This window comes from Aquila chrysaetos, chromosome 11, assembly GCF_900496995.4.
Source record: "Aquila chrysaetos chrysaetos chromosome 11, bAquChr1.4, whole genome shotgun sequence".
Classification (NCBI taxonomy): domain Eukaryota; kingdom Metazoa; phylum Chordata; class Aves; order Accipitriformes; family Accipitridae; genus Aquila; species Aquila chrysaetos.
Genome location: NC_044014.1, coordinates 39,969,073 through 39,996,457, shown reverse-complemented (window position 1 = coordinate 39,996,457; position 27,385 = coordinate 39,969,073). Strand labels below are relative to the sequence as shown.

Sequence of the window (27,385 nt, the reverse complement as noted above, 5' to 3'; positions counted from 1 at the left end):
GCAGGGGAGACTCTGTGAATGTTGTCCAGCTATAGGTAAACTTAAAGTTTCTCTAGAAGGGACCTCCACTGCCTTGGACTGTCATTGAGGGCTTATCCAGAGCATTTCTCAGACCTGTCAAGTGGGTAGCTTGTCAAGTGATATATATAGTTGTGGTGGGTTTTTTTTTTTCCAAATAATAATAAAAAAAGACCTATTCTTATACATGAGTATGGATGGCCTGTTGGGGTGAGAGTGGGAAGGGAAATCAGATGTCTGCTTTGTCCCAGCACTGCATCCACTCTTTAAAGCTGATGTAAAGCAAGATATAAAACCATCAAAAGTTTAATTAATGTTTTCCCCTCTCTCACTGATACTATCACATTGCAGGTGCACATTGAAGGTGCTGTAAACGTGACGGTTCGTGTCTATCTCAGAGGGGAATGCCAAAATAACGTTGATCTTGTTGTGTGCTTTTTAATGTCCTCCAGATGCCAGCCCATTCCCTACCCAGCCTTATGCTTCATCTGCACTGTGTGTCTGAGGGCCTTGAACAGCCCAGGCACCTCTAGATGTAGTAAAAGCTGTGTGCTGTGAAAAGAGAACAGGTTTGGTAAGAAACGTGGTAAACGTGGGTTCCTCCAGAAAACTCTTGCCACTGGCACAAAGAATTGGCTACAGGAAAATCAGGAAAATGGACAAAGAGGTCCAGGCTGGAGGTCTCCTGTGCAGGAGTTAAAAACCCAAATGCTGGGGATCCTCAGCAAGGAGAAGCTTGCTGGAAGGAGTGAAAGAAGGTCCTTTCACGCATGATCTTTCCTGACTGGTTATAAAAACAAACAAACAAAAAAACCCCCAACAACAACAAAAAACCCAAACCCAAAAAAACCAAACCCTCAAACCCCAAAATTCTTATTTTTATCTAGAAAAGCGTAAGTTAAAACAAAACAAAAACCAAACCAAAGCTATATTTAAAAAAAAAAAAAAAAAAGTGGGGGGAGACTAAGGCTTGTTTCACTGCCACTACATTTTCTTTTCTCCTTTGGTTGGGAAGGATAAAGGCTGTTTGGAGAAGAGGGGAGAGGTGTGCGAAGATGGCACATCAACAGTCAAAGCTTCCCCATAAATTTGTTCTTGCATATCAGAACAATTTTAAAGTCAGTCATAATAGTGGGGGAAAAGGGATGACAGCGATGCAAGGTGTGATATATTAAAAGCAGTGAATTGCAAGGACTCTTCAAGGATGTAGCAGTTAACTGGTTCATTTTTTTTATTGTTCTGTGGGCAGGATAAAAGGGGAGGGAGGCAATGGGGTTGCTACCTTACTGACATCCATTTTCTTTGGACTCAGAGGTGAGATGTAGCTCCTAGACCCAGCCTCAGGCATTTCAGAAGTACTAGCGTTCAGTTCTCAAAACCGCCAGTGTTGTTGATTCAATTTACTTTTCTGGAGGTCTGTTTTTGTTGTTCTTAATTTGCTGCTTGCTATTTGGATGTTCAGCCTGCCAAATGTTTCTGTGCACCTGGGAAGTCCCCGTTCCTACAGGGCTGGCTTGGCCAGCGCCAAATCATGCGGTGATGCTGGGCCATCTGTTTAGCTGTGGGACTGGGACCGCTGCCTGTGAGGCCATTGTAGAGGACTGTCCTCATCGTTGCAGGCTCCGTCCCCTTCTGGGAGTGAAAAAAGGCTGTCCTCTGCTGCCACAGAGAGTTGGAGAGCAGGGAGATGTGAAGGGGATGAGACCTGCGGGGCTGAGTTTCGCACAGGCACTCCCTCAGCAGAGGGGAAAAGGCACCTTAGGGGGTGAGCTGAGATCCTGGGGCAGCGGCCATCTCTGGCTGTGGCTGCACGAAAGCATAAATAAAGCACGGTTAGGATGCCGAGAGTGGTTATTGGAACGTAAGCGGTTAACGGAGCAGATTAGCTGGTGATGGACAACTTCGTGGTAGAGGGGAGCTCTCTGCAGGAGGAGAAAATGGATGGCGGAAGGGCATGGAGGGAAAGTCTGTGAGGGTCTGAGCAGGTAAACAAGGAAGATGCTTTCCCAGCAGGCATGTCCTGACTACTTCAAAGCGGAAAGTTACGGACGCTGATTTGGGAGCTGCAGCTGATTCTGGAAACAAATGGGATAAATACTGGCATGAGAAAAAAAAAAAAAAAAAAAAAAAAGTTGAAATGCCTGAAGGGCACATCTGCTGTGGCCAGCGATTCTGCAGGAAATGCACTGAAACCAGAGAGAGACGAGGAAGCTGGACACAAACACGGTTCTCAGCGAAGCCAAATGAAAGCCATGGGCCTGAGAAGCGCCTGCGATAACGTGCCGAGAATTTGGCTTTCTTTCCTTGGCTCTCCAGTGAAGTAGCTGTGTTTAACGTAGGCCTGAGTCCGGCTGTGCTGAATGAATTATAAAGGTGTTTTGCATTCTGAACTTGGAAATTCTGCTCTAGAGACTTTTCTGTTGCTTTCAAGTGTGTGTTTTCAGAGCAAGGGAGCAGTGCTGTAGGTCTAAAGCCCAGTCTGTTAGTCTGAAATTTGAATAATTGCATGGTCATTAAATTTTGCACAAAAAGGAATTGACTCTAAAAGCAGCTGATATGTTATCACGATTAGAGCAATAGCAATGCCTTCTTTCATCACAATGAAGTTACATTGTTAGAGAGCATAATTGACATTTTTTATTGAAAGATTAAGAAGAATTTGTTTACAGCTTGCAAACAAAGAGGTTTTAATTCAACAAACTGCAGCAGGAATAAGCAGTAAGTGGCATTTTCATCTGCTGGCCGGCTAGCGCTTTAGCTGCAGAATGCTGTGGATAGAGAAGTATGAAGGAATTTGCAGCTCAATATCTGCCCAGTAAAGCGTGCACCACGCTGGCAAATGCCAGAAAGCTGACGGGGAGAAACCTTGAGTGCAAAGAAACAAAGGGCTATAGTTAATATTAGCACCTTTTAGGAAGACACTACGGTTTTTGGAGATCAGCTTCATGACGCCTGTTGTGCAAAGGTCAAGGTATGGCATTTCTGAGGATGCTTTTGCCACGGAGCCCTCGGGATAACACCTGTCAACTCAACTGGGTGCTAAAGTAGGTATCTGGGTTATTTTTGTTTCTCTGGGTTTATTGCTTCATGGTCTAATAGACTCAGGAGCTAAGTGGTACTGGCATTTCAAAGTGGCATGTTGTGATTGGAAGGGGGTGCTGCGTAAGTGTTTGGAAAGCAGATCCAAATGAAGCACCATCGTCACCCGACTGCAGAGAGGCTCTTTTGCTCTTTAAATATATTTGGGATCCTGTTTGTGCTGGTGGTTGTGTCTTACTGTCCAGACTGCTCTACAGATAAAGCCAAGGGTATGTGAAAAATTCAGTTTTATTTTTAAGCAAATTCCTCTTTTGCAGTTGGAAATCGTTTGGATTTGTTGTCCCAGCTCTGGTCAAAGTTTAAGGAGTCCAAGTTGAACCCTGTTGTTCTGAATATGCAGTGCTGCAGAGAGAGGCAAAAAAAATTACACTTAGGGTACTTGGGGTGCTGACAGAGCTCTGCAAGGAGGGTGCTCATCCCACCACACAGGACAGCATCTGTTAAACCACGTGCAATGTCACTGCTGTGCAGGGGAAAGGAAGGGGTCCACCAGGCTGATACTGAAAAGCATGAGACTTCCTCACCTACACCTTACCTGCACCCCTGCAGCTTCATGCTGGCAACCTGAGTTAGTAGCATTTGATATTAAGGGCAGGTGATAAAACAGCTGAGGGTATTTCTGGGTCTCGAATGTTGACTGATAGCCACAGACTGTTGTTGCCATTATCTGTCCAAAACATGGTTATAGATAAAAGTTGTGATTAAAACGTTTGTATGGATGTCAAATGTCAAAGCAGAAGTATCTGTAACCCTGCTGGGTGACAGAGATGCCCTGAGCGAGACCACGGATCTGTTGATGCTGGATCAGGTCCCAGATGGGACTGGTGAACTCATGGCAGCTGTCAAAGGGGCTAGCAGGGGACGAGTTGTCGTGGCCTAAGATATCAGGGCTTTGGTGAGGATACGTTTGCTTTGCCAAAAATTATGTCCTTCTCAGGGAAGGAAGCGTGAGACAAGCAGGATGGGGTTATGGATTGCTGCAGTGAGTACTGGGGACCGCTGCTGAAATCTGGTGCCAGAGCTATTGACCAGGAAGCCCATAGAGCTGGGTCACCCATTTAAAGCACTGAGATGACAAGAAAAACTTCTTGGTTTAGATTTTTAAAAAAGCGATTCTCCATCACCCATCTCTTGTAGCTACGCTGTGAAGCCAGACTGTTAGGTTTACTACCAGGAACGGGTCAGAGGGATGGAAAAAAACTATTTAATTAAAATAAGAATTTTCTTTCTGACACATGTGAATTCCTGAAAATTGTTTATTCCCCCTCTACTTCTTTCGTTTGTGAAAATCTGAGAATGAAAATTAGGGGTCCAGAATATCTTCTAGGTTTGTATTTGACCTAGTGTGGTGGGTTGACTGTGCCCAGCTGCCTGACACCCACTCAGCCACTCTCTCTCCCCTTCCTCAGCAGGATGGGGGAGAAAATAGGCGGACAAAGCTGGTGGGTGGACACAAGGATGGGAGACCACTCACCAGTCACCATCATAGGCAAAACAGATTCCACTTGGGGAAAATGAATTAAAATAGATTTGGATGAAACAAAGACAAAATTAAAACGATGCTTTCCTTAGTGTAGAAGGGTTGCCAGTGTGTACCAGTATCCACCAGTATGGATATCTGCCCGGGGCAGCCCCAGCCCCTCCTCACAGCGATCCCTCAGCCCTGCGGGCACCGATGTACCTGGGAAAGACTCAAGAGAGCCACAGCGGCTTGAGGGAACAAATGTTGGGGTGGGGGAGAGGGGAGGACCCCCAAAGCGGCCACGTGGATGCCCCAGGACCTGGCCGGGGCTGGCCTCGTTGGGTTTTTGACCCTACCCTGAAATGTTTTGTGGCAACAGCCTGTAAAATGGCAGAAGCCAAAATTCTGCTTGGAGGTGCTCTTTGCATCCACCTCCTGTCTCTGGTGAGACAGATTTGGACTTTGGCCAAAAAAAGGCATCACCAAATAATCACAGAGCAGCTCAAAATCTGTGGTTGTTCCTGGACGATGCTCAGCTGCAAGTCCGGTATCTGTGACCATCTTCCTGATTTTTAGCATAAGTACTTTGTATTTTCAAGGGCTAGTGGGTTCTTTTAGTTAGGATAACAAACGGTTAGCAGGACCCAGGTGTTTTATCACACAACATTTGCTTGCTAAGCCCTCTTTCCCTGTGTGCGGCAGGAATCCCATGGCACCACTGTAGCTTGGAGCCATGCAAGGGCCAGTGCTTTGCCAACACGTTCCCCACTTCCACCATTATTCTGGGTCACACCTGTGGTCCATAGACCACACGCCCCCAGTTTCCCCTCTCTCTTGGGGTGATGCTAACCATGGGTCTGCATCTGCTGTATCCCAGCTGCTGGATGGGTTTTTAAGAGAGCATTTGTCTGTGGGATGTGTGGTTTTCACAGGTATCCTGAGGTTGGGGGAGAGATGTGAAAACCTACAGTTCTGCCTCCTTTCTTGTTGACAGCCCCCTGTGATGACAATGTGACGTGGCAAGAGGTGCCTCTGCTATGGCCACGCGGAAGGAGCCGAACACCCTGGACGTGTCTGGCTACTGCTGCTCCCCGTTGTGCAAAGTAAGTACCTGCTTCACACCCCTTCTGGGCTAAAGGATGGGGGTCATTAACTTTGTATTGGGGAGAGCTCTATATCATGAGGATATTAACCTGGCCTGGGAGGAGAGTCTTTTACACTGGGTCTTGCTGGAAAAGGAGTACAGACCTAAAGCCCCTGCAATTAATGCCTGCACCACTGTGGGTTTGGGACTTGCGATGGAAACTCATTTTCACTAGCATCAAATGCTAGATCAAGGAGAAAGGTGTATACTTCGTGGAGACTGGCCTCTTTGCCTGGGTTGAGAGGTATTGCCTTGTTTTGAACTGGTTATTAGTGGATAGCTAAAAGAGAAGGGCAGGTCCCGTTCTCTATGCTGTAAACGACAAGCTCTTTATTACGGTTTGACTGCTCGCATAGCAAAGATGCGCTATAGTTTAAAGGCACCAATTTGGACTGTGCCATTCAAACCTTCTTGGGATGGTACATACCAGTGCACAGAAATGAGCTGTTTGCTGGAGGTTAACTGCTTTTTGCCAGGATGAAGGATTGACTTTGTTTTTGTAAGTCTTCCCGCACAGTGAGTGTTTTTGAGCTAAACTCTATGGTCTGTGAGGAGCTGAAAGCAGATTTAGGAAAGCCGTTTCTATATAGTACAATAAACTATGTTATATTTTCCTTTGCTAAAGTAATTGTAACTGCCTCATCACTTAAGTGAAGTGCTGGTTATGCGGACATCTTTTAATTGGTTTTGAACTGCCTCTTCTCAAGATAAAAGATTTGAATCGAACAACTGCAAATACTTTAAACTTACCCCTTGACTTCTGAAATTTTAAACCAGTTTGAACTCTGTATTTTACACTTTTTTCAGTGTCATTTCTTTTAACATTTTTTATTAGCATTGGAAATTTAGTAGAGTATCAGAAATCTGCATTCGTGCTCATTTCAGTTTGCTGGAGTCAAGATGTGTTTTATGAAATGAAACAAATGCTTCACCTCCTGGTCAGGAAAGGCAACTCATTGACATTAGGTTCATCACCATAACACCACCGCCCTTCTATTGCCTTATAAACTGAGTTTGCTGATATGCTTCTGTGTGCATATATATGTGTGTGTGTGTGTGTGTGTATGGTCTGCTTTATATGTATACGATCTGCAATAATGACTTACCACCAATGCACTAGAAAAAGGGGTTGCTTGATGCAGCAGTTCTCACCTCAATGGAAAAAATGTTAAACTAATGCCGGGCCCCAAGCTGAGTCAGAAAACTGGAATGGTTATTGCTTTCCTTTGCAGAGATGTAAAATAAGTTGTAATTCTGGCACTGGGGAGAGAGAAGTTGCTGTGGTGAATACCCAGGACAGGAGGGGAAAGAAGAGAGGAGTTGGGATGGATTACACTTGTATTTCATTTTTAGTGTGTAAGGGAAGAGCAAAGTGAGTGGGCTTGCATTCAAAGTGCCCAGGGATGTGAGCAGGCTGGATCTGTTTTGGAAAACCACAGTGCGTTGGAAAAATTCTAGACTTAATTCATTGTAACTTGCATTAATACATGACCCAGCATCTTGCATGGACAGGAATGCATTGTATTCTGTGTTGGCTGCTTACTGTTAACTAGCCATCGCTTTAACCACACGCTTCCTTGGCTGGGATTGATGGGTAATGGCAGCATGGCTGCTGGCAATGTGGTGGACATGGGCTTCTGCCTGCGCCCCCCAGAGCTATCACTGATCCAGAAATGTCATCATGGCTGGGGACTCTTCTCTGGGCAGGGGGAGATGCCTGTAATCATCCACAAAACATCTTAGCACAGCAGTGGCTTTACTTTCGCTGCTGGGGAATGAAAGCTTTTGGGAAAACAGTTCCCTGGTTTATCCATCAGCCCCACAGCAAAAGGGGCTGTCTCTTCCAGTTAGTCCCCATGCTGCTGTTGGGGATGCCTGTGGCACAAGGGAGACGATACTGTGAGAAAGGTGCCCCTTTGCTATAGCTGCTGCACGTTGGAGCTGTCGGGTACACTGCTATGCGGAAGGAATCCTCATGGGACAGTATTTGGGGTTTCAGGTTGCTTTTAAAACGTTATAAAATATCAGAGAATAGGTTCCTCTCTGTACAGTAGGGAAACACCTCTCCGCGTCCCACTTCACCTCCAGCCAGCAGGGGAGGCTTGGACGCAAACAGTGCTGCTCATCCAGTGCTGCTACCTTTAGTGCCCTCTCATGTGCATTGGGTTTTTTCTCTCTTGAAACACTGCACAAGAAACCACTAAAGAACTTAGAATTTCTAGCAACTTTCTCAGCTGCGTAGAGTAGCTCTGCTGTGTAATGCAGGAGCTAGAGGTTAAGTTTTGTGGTGGTGTGACTCCTGTGGGAGCTCTTTCCTCTTTTCCCCATGTATGTGAGGAGTTGCCTAGAGAAGTCCTTTGCAGTGTAGCTCATGCAGCCCATAGCTTTTGGAAGTATCAGTTAACTAAAGATGGAGTAATTGGGTTTGCCCCCAGTTTAATGAAGCTTGCCATCACTAATAGGTTTTAAAAAAGAATCATCAGCTAGGCCTCCCAAATAGTGGGGCTTTATCATAAGCCATGGGTTTTGGGCTTGAGTTTATCTGCTTTCTGGTTTGCATCTCTTGGTTTTGTGGGTGTCATGTTCTCTGCATCCCTCTGATGCTGAAGAACAGTAACTACTTTAAAGAAATAAAAGCAAATACAGCTGCCTGATGCCCAGATGTAGGGACTTGAGACAAGGAGCATCTCCATCTGCTCCCGGAGTCTCTGTTCCCATGTGAACCAGTGGACAACGCTCCTCCTTTGCTGGATTTGCTTCCTTCTCCGCTCTCCTCTCATCATGGCCATAGTCTAGCCGCGGCTGTTTATGATCCTTGGTTGCGTAAGATGCAGCTTACAGAAATACTGCCTTGTCTTTGGAGGTTGCTGGGATTTAAGTCTTGAAAGCCATAGCCCTGCGTAGTGTCACTTGACCCTCAAATGCTCAGCTCATTTGACCCTCAAATGCTCAGCTCAGTGAATGGTGCTAAACTCCTTCCAAAGGGACTTTATTAAAAAGTAGCTTACCTTCTCCCTGGAGCAACTCCAACAAAACAGGGCAGAATCGCTTGGTAGTCTTTGTACCTAAACCATGGCTGGGTATTGTGGCAGCCTTCTTGAGAGGCAGAGGACAAAGTATGTGGGATGAATTACCCCCAACATCACGTGGACTCTGCACCCTGTCCCGTCCCTGGGAGACGTGATGAGGACAGCGTTGGGGCTGGGCACAGACCGGTGTGTGCTGTGGCCCTGCCAGCTGCTGCAGCCTGCAGTAACAGTGGTGTGTGTGTGGTGGTGATGCTGCCTGACAGTCCGTATCCATGGCCAGGCACGGAAAGTGCTATTAGCTTTTTTTTATTAAATTATTTTATTTTAATTATAAATTATTTTAATTTAATTATAAATTATGATTTTGATAATATAAAAAAAATATTTAGTTGTATATCATGTGTATAAAATAAATACAAAACTAAGTTATAAATTAAAAAGAAAAAACAGCTGTTAGCCACTGGCAGTCCTCAGCCTTTGTTGCCGGAGGGCTGGAGAGGGAGGTCCTGCTTTCCGGGGGCCAGAGCTGGTCATCCTCTCTCCGACCACTCTTTCCAAAGCAGGGCCCGGCAGTCTCACGCGGTCCCTGGCTTCAAGCCCTGCCAGTGCTTGGGTTCAAGCAAAACCTGTGGCACTTTCTTTGCTGGGGGTGGCTAGCTCGGCAAGATACGCCCAGTCTGTCCTGGCCCTTTGTTATTCAGTGCCTGGCTCCGTGTTTCCCAGGGGAAGCGCTCATCTTTTGGAAACATATTCCTGGTGTGCTCTATCAGGAGCATAAAACCCACTTTGTAAGTGCGTGCTCCTCTGTCTGCACGTGGCGTGGCCTTTCCTGAGCACGGAATGAGCTCCCCTCAAGGTGTTCATAGCTAATCTTGTTTCTTAACAGGGGAAACGTGAGATAAAGCATTGTGGCTGGCTATATGGTAGTGCCTGCTTGCTGTGCCTCCTGGCAAGGTGAAATTGCATGACGCATTTAACCTCATTCGGCTGAATTGCTTATCAAATCAATATCTCTGCTGCTTTTAGATTTTCGTAGTAGCTTCTGCACCAAGTTCAGCACAAATGCACAGTAATTTGTTCTGTGCAAAGACACAGTTTCCTACCCTGGAATGGGAGCTTCAAAGGCCACTTAAAAATTCCCTTGTGAGTCAGAGGTGCTGTCATGAATTGGAAACTTACTGTTTCTTAGAGATGGTGCTTTCTGTCACTGTGCTTTAAGTATTGTGAAAGGAAAATGCAGTGTCAATAAAAGTGGACTGATCATTTTTCAGACACTTAGAACAACAAACACAACTGAAACTTCATTGTTTCCTTACAAAAGCAGAAAGCATCTAGCAACTGAGTACGTCAAAACTGTGATGGACGTGATTAAAAACAAAATCCCCCCATTGTATAGGCGCCAAATCTGAACACAGACTTGTACAGAGCAGTAAACGTTTAATGAAGAAATAGGCAAAGCAGAAAAAAACCCGCACCCAGGAGAACTGATGCACTGAATTACTTCAGTCAGTTGAAACACTTCAGTACAGTTAAACCTGGACAATAAGATTAGAGCACAATCAAAATAGCTGCAAGTCATCGGGTGTCACGTTCAGCCTCCAGTAATTTGTCTTAAAGGATGGTGGCTTTCAAAGTAGCTTGCTGGATGCCTGGCAGTGCACATTAGGTACTGGTAATTAATTGGCTGCTGAATTGATCTTTTCCAGTAAAGCAGGAGGGAAAATGCAGGGCTGGATGGTAAGGAGGTAGGAGACACTCGCAGATGTGGCTTTCTCCTTCTGTGGAGATGCAGAGCCAGTCGGGAGTGCATGGCAGCCTGTGCACAGGTCTTCCCAGCCCCCCCAAAAATAACACCCGTTTGCCTGCTGCTGGCCTGGCGATGCAAAGAGGGCTTGCAAATGGTTTGGGTGTCCCTGGGGATATTTAGCTGCCCTTCCAGCTCTCTGGTAGGAGGAAAGCTCATTCATCCCAACACTGGCTACAGCATCAAAGCTGGTCATGCGCTCTTACTTATCCTTGCAAGGAGCAGTTTAAAGATACTAAATGTTTAAACGCTGCAGCTGTTTTTCCTTAGATGGACTGTTACTTCTTCTCTAATGGCTTTTAGGTTGTAGAGTTCATTTTTTTCCTGAGTGCCATGCTCAGCAACTGAAGACAAACCAAAATATTTGCAGTACTTGTTTAACCATCCCTTAATTGCTTTTGACTTTGTCACATGAACTGCATCCTGCTTAAGTGTATACTTTATTCTTTAATTTATTTGGGGGTTTGTAATGTGTGTGGGCTTTCTTTTCATTGCACAGAACCAAGAGGGCTTCAGAGTAGTGATGTTTTGAACTTATTTATTGCTTTTTGTAGCTTAAAGGAAACTCGAGGCAGTTGTTCCTGGTGAGTTTTGAAATATGCTGTAATACAAATGGTCACTAGAGACAAAAGCCACCCTAATGATTTGTGATGTTTTCAATTCACTTCTAAAGCACAGTTTTGGCAGATGAAGAAAATAAACTTGTCCTCCTCTGGCATGTTCTTAAGACAGGTGTCATGTTAAAGAGAAGACGATTCTTATTCACAACCACTTCGAGTATTTTGGACTTCCCAGAGTCTTAGCTGGCTGATTCAAATTCCTTGAGAGCTGAAGGGGATGGTTTGAATTGCTTTCATTTGGTCAAAGATTAGTTGAAAACAACTTGAGCTTGTGTCCAAGTGTTTTAACTGAGTAAGCATTCCTGCAGCAGGGTAACTGAGGGGAGTGTCGTGTATTTAGGTGGTGTTTAGGTGTTTGAGCTGGAGGGGATAGAGAGTAGGGCTTGTAAACCTCGTGTAGAGGCAGGTCCACTAACACAGAGCCTGTGGGAATTGAGCAGTGCCAGGGTGTGTTCATACAGCAACAAAAGGCAAATGTAAATGCACACGTGCAGAAAGTGACTTTTTGCTTCTAAGTTTTGATCTGGGCTGCTGCAGGGCAGCTTTTTGGTGAGGACGTCTCTGGCAGCCAGGACTCCATTGGTCACGCTGGGGAAGCAGGAACGGGGATGGTTTTCTGGCTTGGGATGAAAGGTGTGCCGTCCCCTGGGAGTAGTGGCCGACGGCACGGAGGGATCTTGATGTCCCAGTTAAACTCAGGAGCCTCAGGGTTTGTGCTTGTTTAATGGGAAGGGTTTTGGTGACATATCTCCAGTAGCAGAACCGTGTATATCGGCGCAGGGCTTTTGGCCTTCTCCGGCATAACTTACCCAACTTGAGCTGCTGTGTTCAATAGAGCTGAATTCAGGCTGGAGCGAGTGTGGAAAACAGCTGCTAAACCAGCCCAGGCTTTTCAGGGAAAGGAGACCAAAGAAGAGCTAGGTCCGTCTTACCTAGTGAAGCAAAAGCTGAGGACGTATATGGTTACTTTCCCCTGCATTTATAGAAAGGAAATACCAGAGAGTGAGGAGAGCAATTTCAGCTGAAAGACAAGATTTAGCAGACAACAGATGGATCAAAACCAGGAGTGAGCCTGCGCTGGGAGTTAAAGATAGTTTCTAACCGGCAGAAGAGGAGGAGCGTGGCTGAACAGTGAATTACATCTGAGTGAGAGCTCGGTCAGCCTGTGTAAAGGGTTGGGTGACGTTGCCAGACAGGATGATGCTGCTCAGCCCCATGTTTCTGTGCCACCCACAAACTCCAACTGTGCCTGGTCGCAGGGCGATGCTGCTGCGCCTGCAGCGGGGCAGTCTGCCTACGCCGGGGAGCGCAGGCGTGTTTGCTTGTTAGCTTGCCAGACAAACGAGCAGGAGTAACACATGCAGATCAGTGAAATGCTTGATGAAAATCTCACTGAGAATGAGCTTAATTAAAGTGAATAAGGTGAGGTGGAGAAGGAAATCCTGCCCACCCTGCCGGCAGCGACTAGGGCAGTCTAAAGGAGGATGTGTCTGCCAAAGCAGCTCTTGATTTTGGCCAGTGCAACCATTTAATTAAAGTAGCACTGACAAGGAAGCCAGGAACTCAAGAAACAGGTTTTTAATCACTTGGACTTTGGTAGACAATCTCCATGCAAATCATCCCTCCAGCAGCACCGCTGTTTGCATGGGTGTGTGTTCCTGCCCCTGCGGACAGACAGGGCGCAGGCAAAAACCCTGCGAGCTGCTGACACGCGTCACCTTGGCACCTGCGTTTGGCCTTCAGTTTTCGGAGGGGCGTCGCATCGCTTCGCTTATGCGCCTGTGGGGCCCTCAGAGGCTTCACAGTGGTGGATGCCTCCTCGGGGTGCTGGGGAATGCACTCCAACGTGGCAAAAATATGGCCAGCACGCACGGGGAGAAGAGGTTCCTGTCCGTCAGTGTATTTGGTGTGGGGATTTTACTGCTGGGATATGACTGTGGGGTCCCCAAAAGCAGAACTGTCAAAGCGATGATCTGCTTTTCAGGGCCCAACTGCAAGTCTCCCAACAGGTCAGCCTGCAGCCCAGGAGGTCCAGGCTGGGTCCCGCTCGCTCGCTCGGAGGCATCGCACCCGCGCAGGGGATGCTCGGTGTTAGTGGAGTTTTCCCGCAGCTTTGCTATTTTCTCAAAGGCTTTCGAGTGCAGAGGGTCTTCCGAGAACACCCTTGGTTTAGGTTTCTTTTGCACTTTGCTCTTCCCGTACCACAGCAGAGTTGAAGGAGCGGCTGGAAGCCTTCAGCAGTCTGTCTCCAAAGGCTGCTGTAAAAAGACCCTTTGGGGTACGGCGGGGACATTGCCCTCTTCCTCCTCCTCCTCCTCTTCTTCCTCCTTCTCCTCCCCGCTCTGCCTGCCAGAAATAACACCGAAAGGGCTTCGTGCCGCTCCCCCCCAACTCCGTCTGTGGGAGCGGGGCTGCGGGCGGGGCCGGGGCCGGCCCAGAGGAGGAGGAGGAGGAGGAGGAGGAGGAGGAGGAGGAGGAAGGGGAGGTGCTGCGGCGGCGGCGGCAGCAGCGCGGCCATCCCCGGGCGCCGCATCGCTGCGTGCGCGGAGCCGCCCGCTGCAGCCGGCAGGATGATCGCCGCCCAGCTCCTGGCCTACTACTTCACGGAGCTGAAGGAGGATCAGGTCAAAAAGGTAGATTGAAATCCCCTGCCTCCCCCCCCCCCCCCCGGCCAGATCGGTTCTTAAAATTTTTTATTTTATTTTATTTTTTTTTTTTTTCCCCTGGTGGTTTTGTTGCTTTGTCCCCATAGCGACCCTGCTATGGGAGAATGGGGAATAAATCTGGTTTTAAGCCCAGCCGGATGGCCCCCCCCCCCCCCCCCCCCCCAAAGCATCCCCGGTGGAGAGCGGAGCGGGGTTTCGGTGTGGAGGCTGCCGGGGCGTGGGTGATGCACGGGCCGCGGAAACGGAGCTGGGCGAAGTGAGGCTGGAGTTGGGGGGCTTTGGCAATGAGGGTGATGATGATGATGGCGGCCTTTTTCAGGCTTTTGGTAAGCACCGGCATCCCTGGAGAGGGGACTTCTTCTTCCCCAGGGTGCCTGTGGGCATCTGTCACTCCAGCATGGGGGTGACGAAGGCGAAGAGCAGGCAGTTTTTGAATTATGTGTCACTGCAGGTTCTGAATTTACAGGAAGTGGTAGTCGGTCGTGCTTAAAAAGTATTTCTGTGGGCTTCTTTTCCTTTAGCATTAGGCAGCCGCTGCTGTATGGTTGGTATAGCCCTGTGATTTAGCACTGCCACAAGGAAATGTGCTAAATGGGTGCAGAGCACCGGATAAATAAAAACATGGCAGTTAGGTCCCGGCTGAGCATATTGCAGAGCTGTAGGGAGCGGAGAGCCTGGGGCTAGGGATGTGGGAACACGAATTGGGAAAATAATTGCAAATATCACCAAGCCCTGTCACGGAGCCGGGCTGACGTCAGGAAGCAGAGGCTTCCCTTCTGCCACCTCCTCCGGCGGTCCTGCGTGACCCACCTAGGCGCGTGGCTGAGTGCCTGCTGAAGGCATCCTTGCAATATTTTGTGGAAGCCTCAGTGACAGCGTCAGCAGGGCTGATTTGTAGTGGTCTCCCTTTGGGCTTCCAGCTGGGCCTGGGGAGACCTCAGCTCCTGTGCGTGGGAAACCCATCCCGTCCCACTCAGGACACGCTCACCCATGGCCACTGCTGCGTTGGATAAAACCCGAGACAGCACCCCATATTTTCCACATCTTCTTCCGTGGTTTAGGTCTTTTGCTTTTCCGCCCAGCAGTTCTCGTGAGGAGCTGAAGGCTGCACGCAGCCTGCAGCTTTCTGCACCCTCTGGCCCACATATATGGCTCTCCCTTTTTCCCAGGCCCCTTATTTTCCTTTTCCCGGAGGATTTCTAAGTGCTGCTGCTGGCGTCAGGCATGCGTGCCTGGGTAAGGCCTTCTCTGTCTCGCCGTGCCTGTTATATTTAGAAACCCAAGATAAGCACAAGGGTGCACGCTGGCCGAGGAGCAGCAGAAAGGCTGTGTGGGGAAGGCGCGGTGGGAGCACGCAGACATGGGGGAAACTGTGGTGTTCCCGGGGGTTATTTATTGCAGGCTGGTTTGGCACCATGAGGCTGCTATTGTCTGACGGCACGGGAAATCGTTTGGCTAGGGAGCTGTAAGGCATTCTTATGGATCAATCTGGTTTTGTCTGAAAAGGAAAATAAAAAAAATAAAATCCAATTTAAAAAAAAAAAAAAAAGGCAGGCTACTGGTTTTGGAGGACGTAAGACATCTTTTCCTGTTTATATCCTTTTGGAACGGATATCGAGCCCCCTCACTTTCAGCTGTCCTGTAGGGAGGGTTTCTGCGGGCGGTCAGAGGCTCTGCCCCATTGCTCTGCTGCCCCACAGCTGCTGGGAGCCGGTGGGCTCCGCTCCCTGCTTCCCCGTGGGGCAAAGGGGTTTTTTGCTCCATCTCACCCTGCTGCTCGCGAGGTTTGTGCTCCATCTCAGCGTGCCATTTACGGGAATACGTGCCTGCATGGCTTCATTTCAGGTCCCTCCCTCTCCTCTCTGCTTCCGGAAAAGCAGCACTTTCTGTTGGTACGTGCTTCCAACCAGGGTTCTGTCGACCAAGGCGTTGCCCCCGCTCATCACCACTCTGCCCCACAGGGCTCCTGGCCATGGTGGCTGCTCCTCTGCCTCGCTGGTCCATGGCGGCGATGGGCATTTAACGCACAGGTGGCAGGTCACCTTGAGGATGCTGCTGGGGGTCACTTGGAGGGGTGTGTAAAGGGTTAAAAGTACCGAAGAGGTTAATTTGGGAGTGGATTTGTTACCAGATCTCCACTGCACCCAGGCTGAACATCCTTCTTCCCTTGTGACCCCCTTTGCTTCTTTTTTTTGGGTTCCCTGCATGGCACTAATACTCGGCGCTGCCTTTCTGTGGTGGGAACCCTGCCGAGGAGCACAGATGGGGCTAGTGGTTTCAGGCCCTCAGGATACCCTGGGTCTAAGAACTAATGCTTCTGTACTGGTTTTGCTGGATTTTATACACCCCCTTAAGTTTGAGAGTAATTTTTTTTCAAATCTGCAGTTTCTGAAACGTTTTTCAAGATGAGTTGTGGCAAGCAGGAGGAATAGGCAGGGTGGATGTGTAGTGTCAAAGGCGTGGGTTGTTCGTCGCATGCTGGCAGCCCTGTGGCCCTGCAGCCCCTGCAAGGGGGCATTTTTGGATGAAACCATGTGTACGTGACCCTACTGTGCAGAAGCAAGCCGGCAATGTGTGATGCCCTGTACCATATAAATATGCATGTGGATTTACTCCAAGCAGGATCAATTATCCAGATGTTTTTGAAAATGTCTGTTCCCTGAATGTTTGTGATCCTCCGGGGCAGCAGCAGGAGTTCAGCATCCTCATTGTGACAGAGGACTTTGCACAACCCAAACCGAGGCCCCGATTTCTCTAAAAGGCTGACTCCCATCCTCAGGGATACGGGCATCATGGAGCATCCCTGGCATCTGTGTGACTGGCCTGTGTGCAGGAGAGCTTTTGTAAAACTGCCTTTGAGTATCTTTTGTTTCCAACAGGTTTGTACCTGTAGTAGCTGGCCCCAGCAAAGGGAGCCTCTAGGTGTTGCCTGGTTTCTGTCTGTCAGGGGAACAATACCTTTTTGTCATATTACCTGATGAGAGAAGAAAAAAAAATCTTGCAATCCAAGAGTCACGTTTAAATGTCATTTAACCTTGAAAAGAACGTGATGGAATGGGGTGTAAAATGTAGCAACTGGCATCAAAAAAAGCCCTGTAGCGGTGACCTGCCAGTATAAAGGCTTTTTAGGAACCAATCTGATAAATCATAAGTAAACACAAACAGTTTCAAGATGGCTAAACTACTTGTTTTAACATGCCTTGGCTCCTGATGAATCTTCCTGATGCTGAAAGGAGTATGGAGTATGATTAGCTCTGCAGAAAAATGTTTACATGGTGAAGGTTTTTTGTGCAAAGGCCATGTCAGTAAAATAGGTGCTAATGATTTCTGAAATTGTTGTGGGAGTGCTCTGTTCTTGGATACCACTGATTGTTGTCAGTGTCCGGGGAATGAGGCATGCATTTAAGGAATGGCCCTTAGTGCTGCCTGTTTCATTATGCACTTACAATTATTCACAACTTCCTGTGGAGGCTGCTGTGATGGCTGGATTTTCAGAAACTTCTTTTCCCCAAGTACAAAGAGTGTCTTTCCTATGTGACCAAGAAAAATTCCGTGCATATGGTTCAGATTATGAAATCCTATTTTTAAAAAATTGCTCACAGATTCTGTCTGGCTGGTTGTTTTTTTTTCTTTTTAAGAAAAAGAAAAAAAAAGTGATTGAGCTCTTGGAGGGCTCCCATAGTGGCACTCTGGGAAGATGCCCTTCCTGGGGGGGGGTGGCTCTGAGATGGCAGCTAAATAAAGGAGCATTTTCTGCTCCTTGCCCACACAACTGCCTGCCTGAAATTGCTTCTGCTCTCCACCATCCCCTGGGAAGGGCTGGCACCCATCTCCCATGGGGCCGCAGCCATGGGAGCCTCAGTGGGGCTGCTGGTCCAGCTGGGTGCTGCCGGCCGCTCCCCGTCTGTCCCTGCCAGCCCCTCCACTGCTTCCCTTCGGATAAGGCTGAGATTTGCTTTCTGATCGGCTTTTATTGCAGGCAGAGCAGGGAGTTATTAAACCTCCATCCCGTAATCCAGCCTCCAGTTTCCCCCCCACTGGTTATTTATGGCTATTTGCTGAGGGTTTTCCCTCGGAGGGCTGCCTGTGCTGCCAGCGCAGGAGAGCAGCACTTTTTCCCTTGCAGCTGCACTGCCAGAATAACTAACCCTTTTCCTGCCTGGGAGGAAAAAAAAAAAAAATACTGCTTTATTCCCCCCCCCCAGTTTTGGAAACTGTAACACACAGGAGTGGTTTTGTTTCAAACCGAGGTTTAGTCCCCATCTCCCCCGCCTCCCCGCCCCGTGAGTCTCAGCGGTGAAGATGGCCTCGATGCCACGCAACGCGATGCAACGCGAGGCGATGCTCCCTGTGCGCAGGAGGGTCCAGCTCAATTATGTAAGGGCGCTGACGGCGCTCATTGGTTTTTCACAGGAGGAAAAAAAGCCCTCCCTCCCGTTTTCCCTCACTGCTGAGGGCAGCATAGGGGCAGAGGTGGGGAGAACGGGCTTGTCTGGTCCTGAGTGTGCAAACGCCAAAACCTGCGTTCACAACAGGGCTTTTGGTGGGGGAGAAACCTTCAGCCCTGTTTTTGGGAGGAGGATGCAGCAGTGGGGCTTTGTAGAGGGGTGTTTTAGTCACTTAGCACAGTGAAGTCTGTGTGAATGATGCGTTAGCGTAGCTTTCGCTGGGAGATTTGGGGAATCAGGCCTTTGAGCGGCAGCGTGGGCTCCTGAAAGCTCAGCCTTAATAAGAGGTTCACCCCCCCACCTTTAAAAGGGAATAACCTCATGATCTGACATCGTGGCTTGACACTCTCTGCTAAAAAAACCATGGGTTTGCCATGGAGGAGAGACCTTCCCGCTCAGCCCGACACCAGCCTCTGCATCCATCCCCACAGCATTTGGGGCTGCAGAGAAGGTGCATCTCATCCAGATTTTTGTTCTTGGAGTGAAACGACACCAGTGGCCAGCTGTGCTTGTTGCTGTGAGGGGGCTGTCAGCCCATCGGAGCCGCACGGGACTACAGCTGGAATGTGGGGATGCTGCCCTAGGGTCTTGCATTTGGCTTCTGTTGCAGAGAACCTGGGCTTAGCTCTTCTTCTGCTGTTTAGCTATACGCCTGCACCGTCACCGGTTTGTGGAGCAAATGCGTGGTATCATCTCGTATTGTTGCACTGTAACTTCCCCTTAACATCTATTTGATGACTGTTTTGCTCTTCCTCTGCAAGCAATGGCACTCAACACCTCACAGCTTGTGCAGCCTCCAGCTGTGCGCCCCGTGCTTCCAGCTTGCTTGGTCCCCAGCCCTGTGGTTCAGGATCAGGCCCCGTAGCTGTGCCCAGCAGCGCCGTCCATGCCTTCCTCCCTGGTCTGTGTAAATGCTTGGTCACGGTGGGAGGGCATCTGGCTCGGGGAGATACGCTGTCTTTGGTGCAGACCTTGACTACGTGCGACAGAAGTACTTTCTGCAGGAGCAATTAAATTGGCACTGGTTTTATGGTCAGTTAAGGGTTTAATTACATTTTGATTGTCTGCATTTCCTTTTCGAATGGCATTATTCATCGCTTCCTGTCTCAAAGTCCCCGGTACACGGAACACTCGCACACATACATTTCACATGGGGTGTTTTATTGTGGCATTGGTCCTGTAAGACGTAATGTCAGCTGAGACGGGAGATGAGTTGCTCTCCAGGCTTCCAGAGCAGCGAAGGAGACACAGACAGCCCTGGCACGGAGATGGCCTGGGGTTTAAAATGAGATGGCTTTTCCAGTTTTGCTAAGGACAGAAAACATGGGCAGGGTTTTATTTTCCTGATCCTGCTAAGCTGCAAGCAAAAGTGATCCCAAAGGCGTGGCTTTGGTCTGAGCTGTTTGCAGAACCAAATTTCCAAGGCAGATAATGAAACAAGGCAAGAATAGACTGGTAGCTGATGTAAAAGGGGTGGGACGCGTACATTTAGCAAGAAACCCCCAAGGCCAAGTTGTATTTTTGAGGTGTCAAAGCATCTCTCACTATTCCTGATGCTGAAGATGGATGTGATATTATGGAAAGCAATATTATTGGAAAACTGGAACCGCCTCCTTTTTGCAGGGAGGTAAAGAAAGTTCCTGTCTTGGGAAGCCACAAGGGAGAAGTCAACAACTTTTAATTTGATGTTTTGTCTTGAGGAGGAGGACGCTACCTGCCCACAGCCAAGTTCTGCCTCTCCTGACCCTCTGGCTGTGATAGCTTTGGAGTGGGATAGGGAAAATGGTCTGCTACACAGAAATAGTTTCTTAGCCTAGGACGTAGCCCCGAAACCGCTGTGGCAAGTCCTTCACAATGAAAGGCTTTAAACACAAGGCACCTCTGTGGACTGCAGCAACACCCACATCACCCCAGCTGGGACAAGGTGCCAAAAGAGGGACTTTTAGCTTCAGCTGTTCAGCTTATGGACAGTCAGGAGAGCTGAGAAGCGGGGCGAGGGCTGGAGATAGTGGGGCGAAGCTGTGGGCAAACGGTTTTGTGTGGAAAAGAGGAGGCAGAGTGATATGGGACCGGGTCTTGCCTTGGGGAGGCAGTAGGATGGGGTGGGCTTCAGCTCATGTAGGTCCTACCACTTGCGCGTTTTCCTTGATTGTGAGCCAAAAGACAAGGCACGAAGCGTGTGGCTGTGTTGTCAGCTTGGCTAGAGCCCTGGGCTACCAAGCTGGGCTATACGCTGTTCTTGCAATTAAAGGGAGGTGTAAGCCCCACTTGGGCACCTCAGGGCAGTCTTTCACTCCGTGGTGGTGTTTGTCCTTTTCCCCAGATTGATAAATACCTTTACGCCATGCGGCTCTCTGACGAAACGCTGATAGACATTATGGCTCGCTTCAGGAGAGAGATGAAGAACGGTCTCTCCAGAGATTTTAACCCAACGGCTGCAGTGAAGATGCTTCCTACATTTGTGAGGTCCATTCCTGATGGTTCAGGTAAGGAGCTGAGTATTTGTTTTCCGTATTAAACATGGCGTGCTTTGTGGGAAACCTGTTAGAAATACACCAATGCACTACCAAGAACAAGAGCAATTTGCTTTCTGGCAAGCCCAGACAACATTTCGAAGACAGCCTCCCTTCTGTGTGCAGGTCTGTTCCCACAGATGCTGGAGGATTTTGTGATTCCTGTGTCAAAACCCTTTTGATGCCAATGAAAGAGCCCTTCGTAGCAGTCAGTCCACTAATAGTCAATAAGTTTACACTGAGATTTGTCTACCAACAATCAATACTTCACATACAAAGATTTTTGATTTATGCAATTCACTCTCACGTGATCTAGAGTCTTAACAAATACAGTGGCTTTTAGTCATTTGCTGTTCGACTCAGCATTTCTTCCCCCTCCTTATGTTTTCCCCAGTGGAAGTGTGAACCCCTATATGCCGAATTTGAGTTTCCTGACAGTCGTTTTGCTTTTTGTAGCTGCTTCTTGCAGACTGTCTTAGGGCAAACTCGCAGAACTCAAGGAAGCTGCAATGTGTGGCTCCAAAGCTGCTGCAGTGGTGTACGGAGCTTTTTCCATCCAGATGTAGGACTCTGTTTTTCCATGCTCACTGTACCTGATAAAAGTGGCACAAAGAGCTATCAGAAACCAAAAAGATGTTGTGTTGGTATTTGAGACCAAGATTGCCCCTATTACTTATTCTAGTGTTTATAAAAATATAAATACTATATATAGAGTATATAAATATATTTATAAACAGTATATAATAGTGTTTATTATTCAGTGGTAACACTGGATTTCCTTCTCATGTAGCATGAGTTGATTAACTGTAGTTTGGTGCCTACCACAAATTATGTCCCTCTGTGCAGAAATTGCACAGTTGTTAGAACTGCATAACACGGTTACCTGTTTTGAGGCTTTTTTTGAGTTAAAATCAAGAATTTATTGGGTGAAAGAACATGAAGCCTGGTGCTTTGTGTTACTTGGTGCTGTCTGGCAGGTGGAGATCTTTGATAGTTCTGCTTTGCTGTTACTTTCTGCCACCTTAAGCTTTTCAGTTGCAATGTGATTCTCTGTCTAAAAAAAACTAAAGGGAGAACAAACTTGAATCCTGTGTTTCCCTTAATTTAGCACTGCTGGCTGTTATGTTGAAATGTCCTGTTGAAACTCTGAGCTTGTTGAGAAAGCCAGAAGCTGCCACACACAGCTGGGTCATGGGCAGGGGTTGCTCTAAGGGTTTGCAGGTGAGGTGACTTAAGGGCTTTTGTGTGGAATCCCAGCATTTTTACCAACTCTGAAATCCCTGTTTTTTTCCTTCATTCGTGTTTGAGTTCAGTTGGGTACAGACCTGTTCCCGCTACCCTGGTCCGTCAGGCATTGCAGGTTAGCAAATCTGAGCTGCTTGCAGTGAGTCAAATGGTTTTGCAAATTGTTCCATGGCACAAACTGGGGAGACTTTGAGATGCTGTACGGCACAGGGAAAAGGGGATCTGCACCCGGTCAGGGGAGGTGCGAGAGATTGCTGAACGCTGCTGGGACCGAGCATGAGCCAGAGCAGTGGGTAGCCCTGGTTGAGTGTAAGCGTGTCTGTATGTCAAGGCATTAATTTCAGATCATGTATTACACACCTACTTAAAAAAGCAACCATGTATGTTGTGTACAGGGTGCTCAGTTCTTGATCCTGTGCCCATTTGGCTCCTGCTGGCCTCTCCGGGACAGGCACGCTGTGGGCAGCGTCTTCGCAGCACGGATTAGAGCAAGGCAATGCTTTGCCCCAGACGATTTCTGTATAACACGGTACTAATCTGTATATGCAGGTTGTGAGCATCTCTTTGGATAGCTGTTAGAAATGCAGGCAAAACCATTCCATTATTTCCCAGAAAGGGCATGTTCTGACCCCAGGTATGAGCAATATTTGCTGTGGGTGGGTGTCATGGCATGTCTTTCCCTGACTCACGTGCGTGTGCCTGCCGCGTCCGGCTCAGCCGTCGCACAGATGCAGCCAGGGCAGATGCAGAGCCCCCTTCCCTCTTCCTCCAAAAGGCTCGGGGGGGCCCTCACGGCCGCGTTCGTGTTGATGTGCCCAAAGTGTGGGTTCGGCTCCCAGCCGATGGCAATTTCTGCCTTCAGCTGTCCCTCTGCAAAAGCCAGAGGCTGAAAGCCTGCCCTTTTCTCTGGCTCGTCTCTAATTACTGCCTTGTAAGCTCTTTCCTCTGAGTCTGATTATTATTATGAGAGCTGACTATTCAGAAAAATACTGTTGTTTATTTTCAGATCTGTGCTTGTGTACTTTGTTAACGAGGATCTTTTGAGTAATAATTTTGGAGGCTCTGGACACGTTGGTGTTAGCAGGGTTTTTTGCTTCATTCAGAGTTGCTTAATTTATGAAAGCCACAAGGTTTTTTGTCCAGAGTGCCCAGAACGGTATCTCCAGCTAATTCAAAATGCTTTCAGAGGATCTTCCTAAATTAATTTACAGCAGGTTTGATTGCATCTTGGTGTTACAAAGCATAGATTAAATGCTGCTACTTGGGTTTAATTCCTGAAGTACACTGAAAGAAAACTGCTACTTTGCATACAGAAAGCTTTACAGTCTGGTTCAGAGTTCTTTTTTCTTTTTAACTGAAAAGGATAATTCTTAATAAATTTTATAATAATAAATTGAGCCTGATGCTGCTGGAAATTAAACGTGCTAATCTGTTAATTTACTGCCAGGGAAGATATTTCTGAAGTGCAGTATTTGTTTGAGGTATGTACCAAGGTGCGTTTAGGCTTGGAAAAGGGCCATCTGGTCCGGTGTTGATTTTTCCATTATTTATTGCGGGTAATGGCTTGCATTCGACAAATGATACTCATATGATAACGCTTATTTGGGTATTTGGCTTAATGAGACACTTGTGGTAAATGTTTTGCTTCCAGTCTTGTTGCGGTGAAGGGGGTTATGAGTTACTGAATTTGTTATGCTGAACTCGATAAAGGGAACGGCATCCACAGTTTGGAAATGTTCACGTTTTAAATGACATTCGTACTGGAGCAAAGCGATATTTAAAGCCACGCTGTTCAGAAACAGCTAGGGAAGTGCTGCAAGGTCCATATTTTGGCAAACTCTGAGTTTGCCCATGTCTTAAGCAGCAAGCAGGAAAAGTTGCATTGCAATGCAGTAAAATTAGGAAGATTGGTAGGAGATGTGGGCTCCCACTGTCGTTTTGCTATGTTTTTCTGTACGGGGCTTATTGTCCTCTGTGGTTTCTCGCATGACAGTGTTTTGTTTGCTGTATGACACTTGCAACCTTGGAAAACCGTAAGGGCTTTTGTAGTGTCTTTGCCTCTCTTAGGCTGTTCCTGCTAGAGGTCCTGCCCCGAGGGATGCCTCATCCAGCTCATCAGCTTTGCTGAGCAGGAGGGGGCTTCTTGGAGGAGCATGGGGCAACGAGGAGGAGCAGCTCACTAAGGCCAGACTTTAAGAGTTTTGATCTGAGATTGGGCAGGGTAATCTCAGAGGCAAGTCTGGGTCTGGAAATCCTCGTGGATAATAAGTTGCATATCTGATATTTTGGTGACAGCGTGGGGTCAGAAGGCTCTGAGAGCTGAGTTGAAGTTTGAGGTGACACATCAAAAGGCCTCCCCAAAGTCATAGTTGGAAGGAAGAATGAAAAGAGGCCAAAGAGCTCTTGTAGGATGGGACTGGCAATATGCATGGCGGGGCCAGCTCATCCCACCTGTGGCACAGGGCACTTCTGTCACCGCAGAAAGGTACAAATCAATGAGGGAAGCCGGGACGAGAAAGCACCGTGCGCATCTGCTTCACTGCCTTCCGAGCAGCCTCGGTGAGCCCCGGGGATGCCGTGCGCAGACACGAATGCTTGCAAAGAGCCTCAGCGATTAACTGCAGCCTGTGTGTTAAGTTGTGCACACTGCTTCCCTAAATGTTATCTTTTCGCAGACTTTAACAATCGCTGTCTTTGTTTGCTCCCTCTTTGATAAGGTGAGATAGCACGAGCGGTTCAGTCAAATATATTTGCCTTGCTCTCCAGGGGGTGCTGAAAGTGTCGTTCCTCAGATAGCCAGACCACGCGTCTCTGTTGCCTGAATTACACCCTGAAGTCTGTGGAGGTGGGAGTGGGGAGTGGATTTGGCTTCAGGTCTTTGAAATCCAAATCCCTCTCCACCACAGAGGGAGATGGAGGTATCCTAACTCTTTCCCTGGCGAGTTATTTAGGAGCTCCGTGCAAGGGTTCGCAACTTCTGAGTAACTCCTGCAGCCGCCCTGTGTAACTCCTGCAGCCGCCCTGTGATGTTTCAGACTGTCGTTTCTCAGACTTCTGTTATCTGACTGTAGTTTGCAGTGAATCTCAGCTTCTGAGGGTGACATAAGTGGTTCCTGCTTTAACTACCTCTGTGGGTAATTTGTTGATTTTAGAGTAGTGCGCAATTCAGCCACCATTCACTGTTATTTGCCAAAATGACACAAGTTTATATGCAGCCAAAGACTGTTCATCAGTGGTCTGGTATCCTTTCATTTTACTGTTTGCAACACCTTTTTGGCATTCTTCGGAGATCTTTGCTCTGCCAGCTTCATCGTGAGATCTGGATACAGACTGTCCACTGTTAGTCCATTCTTTTTGGATAAACCCTCATTGCAGTTGCCTGTGTATCAATGGTGGTTGGTGTTGCCATTGCACCAACTTCATGTTAAATTGTAGGGAATCAGATCGATGCTTCACATGGACACCCTGCAGCTAGAAATTCCTTGCTGTAGGCACTGGACGTTTGCCTCTGCATTATACTTAACAGAGCTTGATATTTCCCAGATTTGTGTTGCATACAATTTTTAATCACTTGTGTCTTGTTTTCCACATAGAGAAAGGAGATTTCATTGCACTGGATCTTGGTGGTTCTTATTTCCGAATTCTGCGGGTGAAGGTATCGCATGAAAAAAAGCAGACAGTACAAATGGAAAGTGAAATTTATAATACGCCTGAAGATATCATGCATGGCAGCGGAACACGGGTAAGCACCTCTTTTTTTAGGACGTCTCTCTAAAGATTAGCTGCTTTCACACTGCCATTTTACAAAAACACCACAAGAATGACCTTAGCCTCTTAACAGTTGCACCTACAGCGTGCACAGACTCGACTACAGCTCTTTGTCGATACTGAAAATAAATAAGTGGTAGTTAGAGTAGTAGAGCATGCATGGATGCTGCTCCCATTGTGTGGGAGACTTTTGGCCGAGTTAGGGGAAAAAATGGCCTAGAAATAAGAATTTTTACTTTTATAGTAAAGTTACTTTCCAGAGGTGGGAATGGACGGCAGGAAAACAACTTAGTCTTTGTAAGCAGCGAGCATGACCAACCCTGCAATTGTAATGTTAGATGAGGGACAGAAATACCCATGACAGCCACATATCTGTCCTGGCAGTCCGAGCAACTCAGCATTCATGAAAAGTACAAATACATTAGAAAAACTACAGGAAGCTGATAGAATGTTTTGGCACAACTTCAACTTAATTTTTGCTGAATAAATGATAGGTTTTTTTTTTTAGTCTCCCACGTTCCAACAGTAGAAAATGTTTGGATCCGTTTACTTGGATTTCAAATCGGGTTCTTTGGAAGAATTTATTTTCTTTTTATGATCAGGAAGCGGATTACAATAAATATTTTACTGACAGATTTGTCTCCGTGTCAGTGTAAGACAAAACAGGTAATTTTCATTGTTGGAAACAGCAAGGTTTTTACACTTTTTACTAGTATGAGGTGCTATTTAGGGGTATGAGACCTGCAGGAAACTTAGAGCTTGTTTCAGAAGAATAAACAAAAGAGGAAAAAAAGAAAAATTCTGCAAACAGCAATTTGTACCCTTCATATATTTTCTGTAGCCACCTTAATACCCTTAACGTATGTATCTAATAACTGCTGCTGCATTCTTATGCAATAGTGAGTGTAAGATGGCAATTATGGCTTGTAAGTAGCACTGATATAAGCATTGCTGTGATATCTGAACCGCAGCAATAAAATACCTTTCTTGTAAAGACTTTTCCTAACATTATTACTTTATCTGGCCAAAAGGTCACGCAGCAGCTTTCCCACGGAACGGTTTTGGAGGGGAGCTGAGCTGACCTGCCTGTTGCTGGTGGAGGCAGGGGAGTCGGGTGGGCTGCCTGGAGGCAGGTTTGGAACGTGGGGTTTCTTGTCCATCAAGGGGTGTCGGGAGCTGGAGACTGACAAGCAGCAGGGCTGCCCGCACACCCAAGGGGCAAGTGTCTGTCCCAGGGAGGCGAGCAGGCTGACTTAAGGTGAGACTTAATGGAGACACGATAAGGGTGGTAAGGAGAAGCCGGGAAAGGAGACATCAGGTCTACATTCTTTCCAGGGCTTTGTCGTGTTTATGTTTTCATTTTTAAATATCCGAAGGCCATTTGGCTGTTGGGAACCAGCAGCGTGGAGCTCAGACTGATAGGCTTTGTCATGGCTTTTAAACTGAAAGAGAGGCGAGCAAGGCTTCCACTGACCCTGGGGAGACAGTCACTCCCAGTATTTAAGTACCAGGAAAAGAAGAGGAGAACTGGAAGCATCATCAGAATTGCATCTGGGTTCGAAGTTGTCC

At 47.5% G+C, this 27,385-nt stretch overlaps 1 protein-coding gene across 2 annotated transcripts in view; it reads left to right on the top strand.

Annotated features, from left to right (window-relative positions):
- Window positions 1-2,722: 2,722 nt before the first annotated feature.
- The window catches only part of LOC115348109 (hexokinase-1), a 50,308-nt gene continuing 25,645 nt past the window's right edge, over window positions 2,723-27,385 (top strand). Inside the window, exons 1-4 of one of the 2 annotated variants that reach the window (XM_030030173.2) lie at window positions 2,723-3,062; window positions 5,574-5,682; window positions 20,614-20,776; window positions 25,642-25,790. In XM_030030173.2, the coding sequence (XP_029886033.1) occupies window positions 5,617-5,682; window positions 20,614-20,776; window positions 25,642-25,790 (378 nt within the window). In that variant the 5' untranslated portion in view covers window positions 2,723-3,062; window positions 5,574-5,616. Of the gene's footprint in view, window positions 3,063-5,573; window positions 5,683-13,635; window positions 13,810-20,613; window positions 20,777-25,641; window positions 25,791-27,385 lie in introns of those variants that run through there. The other variant, XM_030030174.1, reaches the window with a different exon arrangement.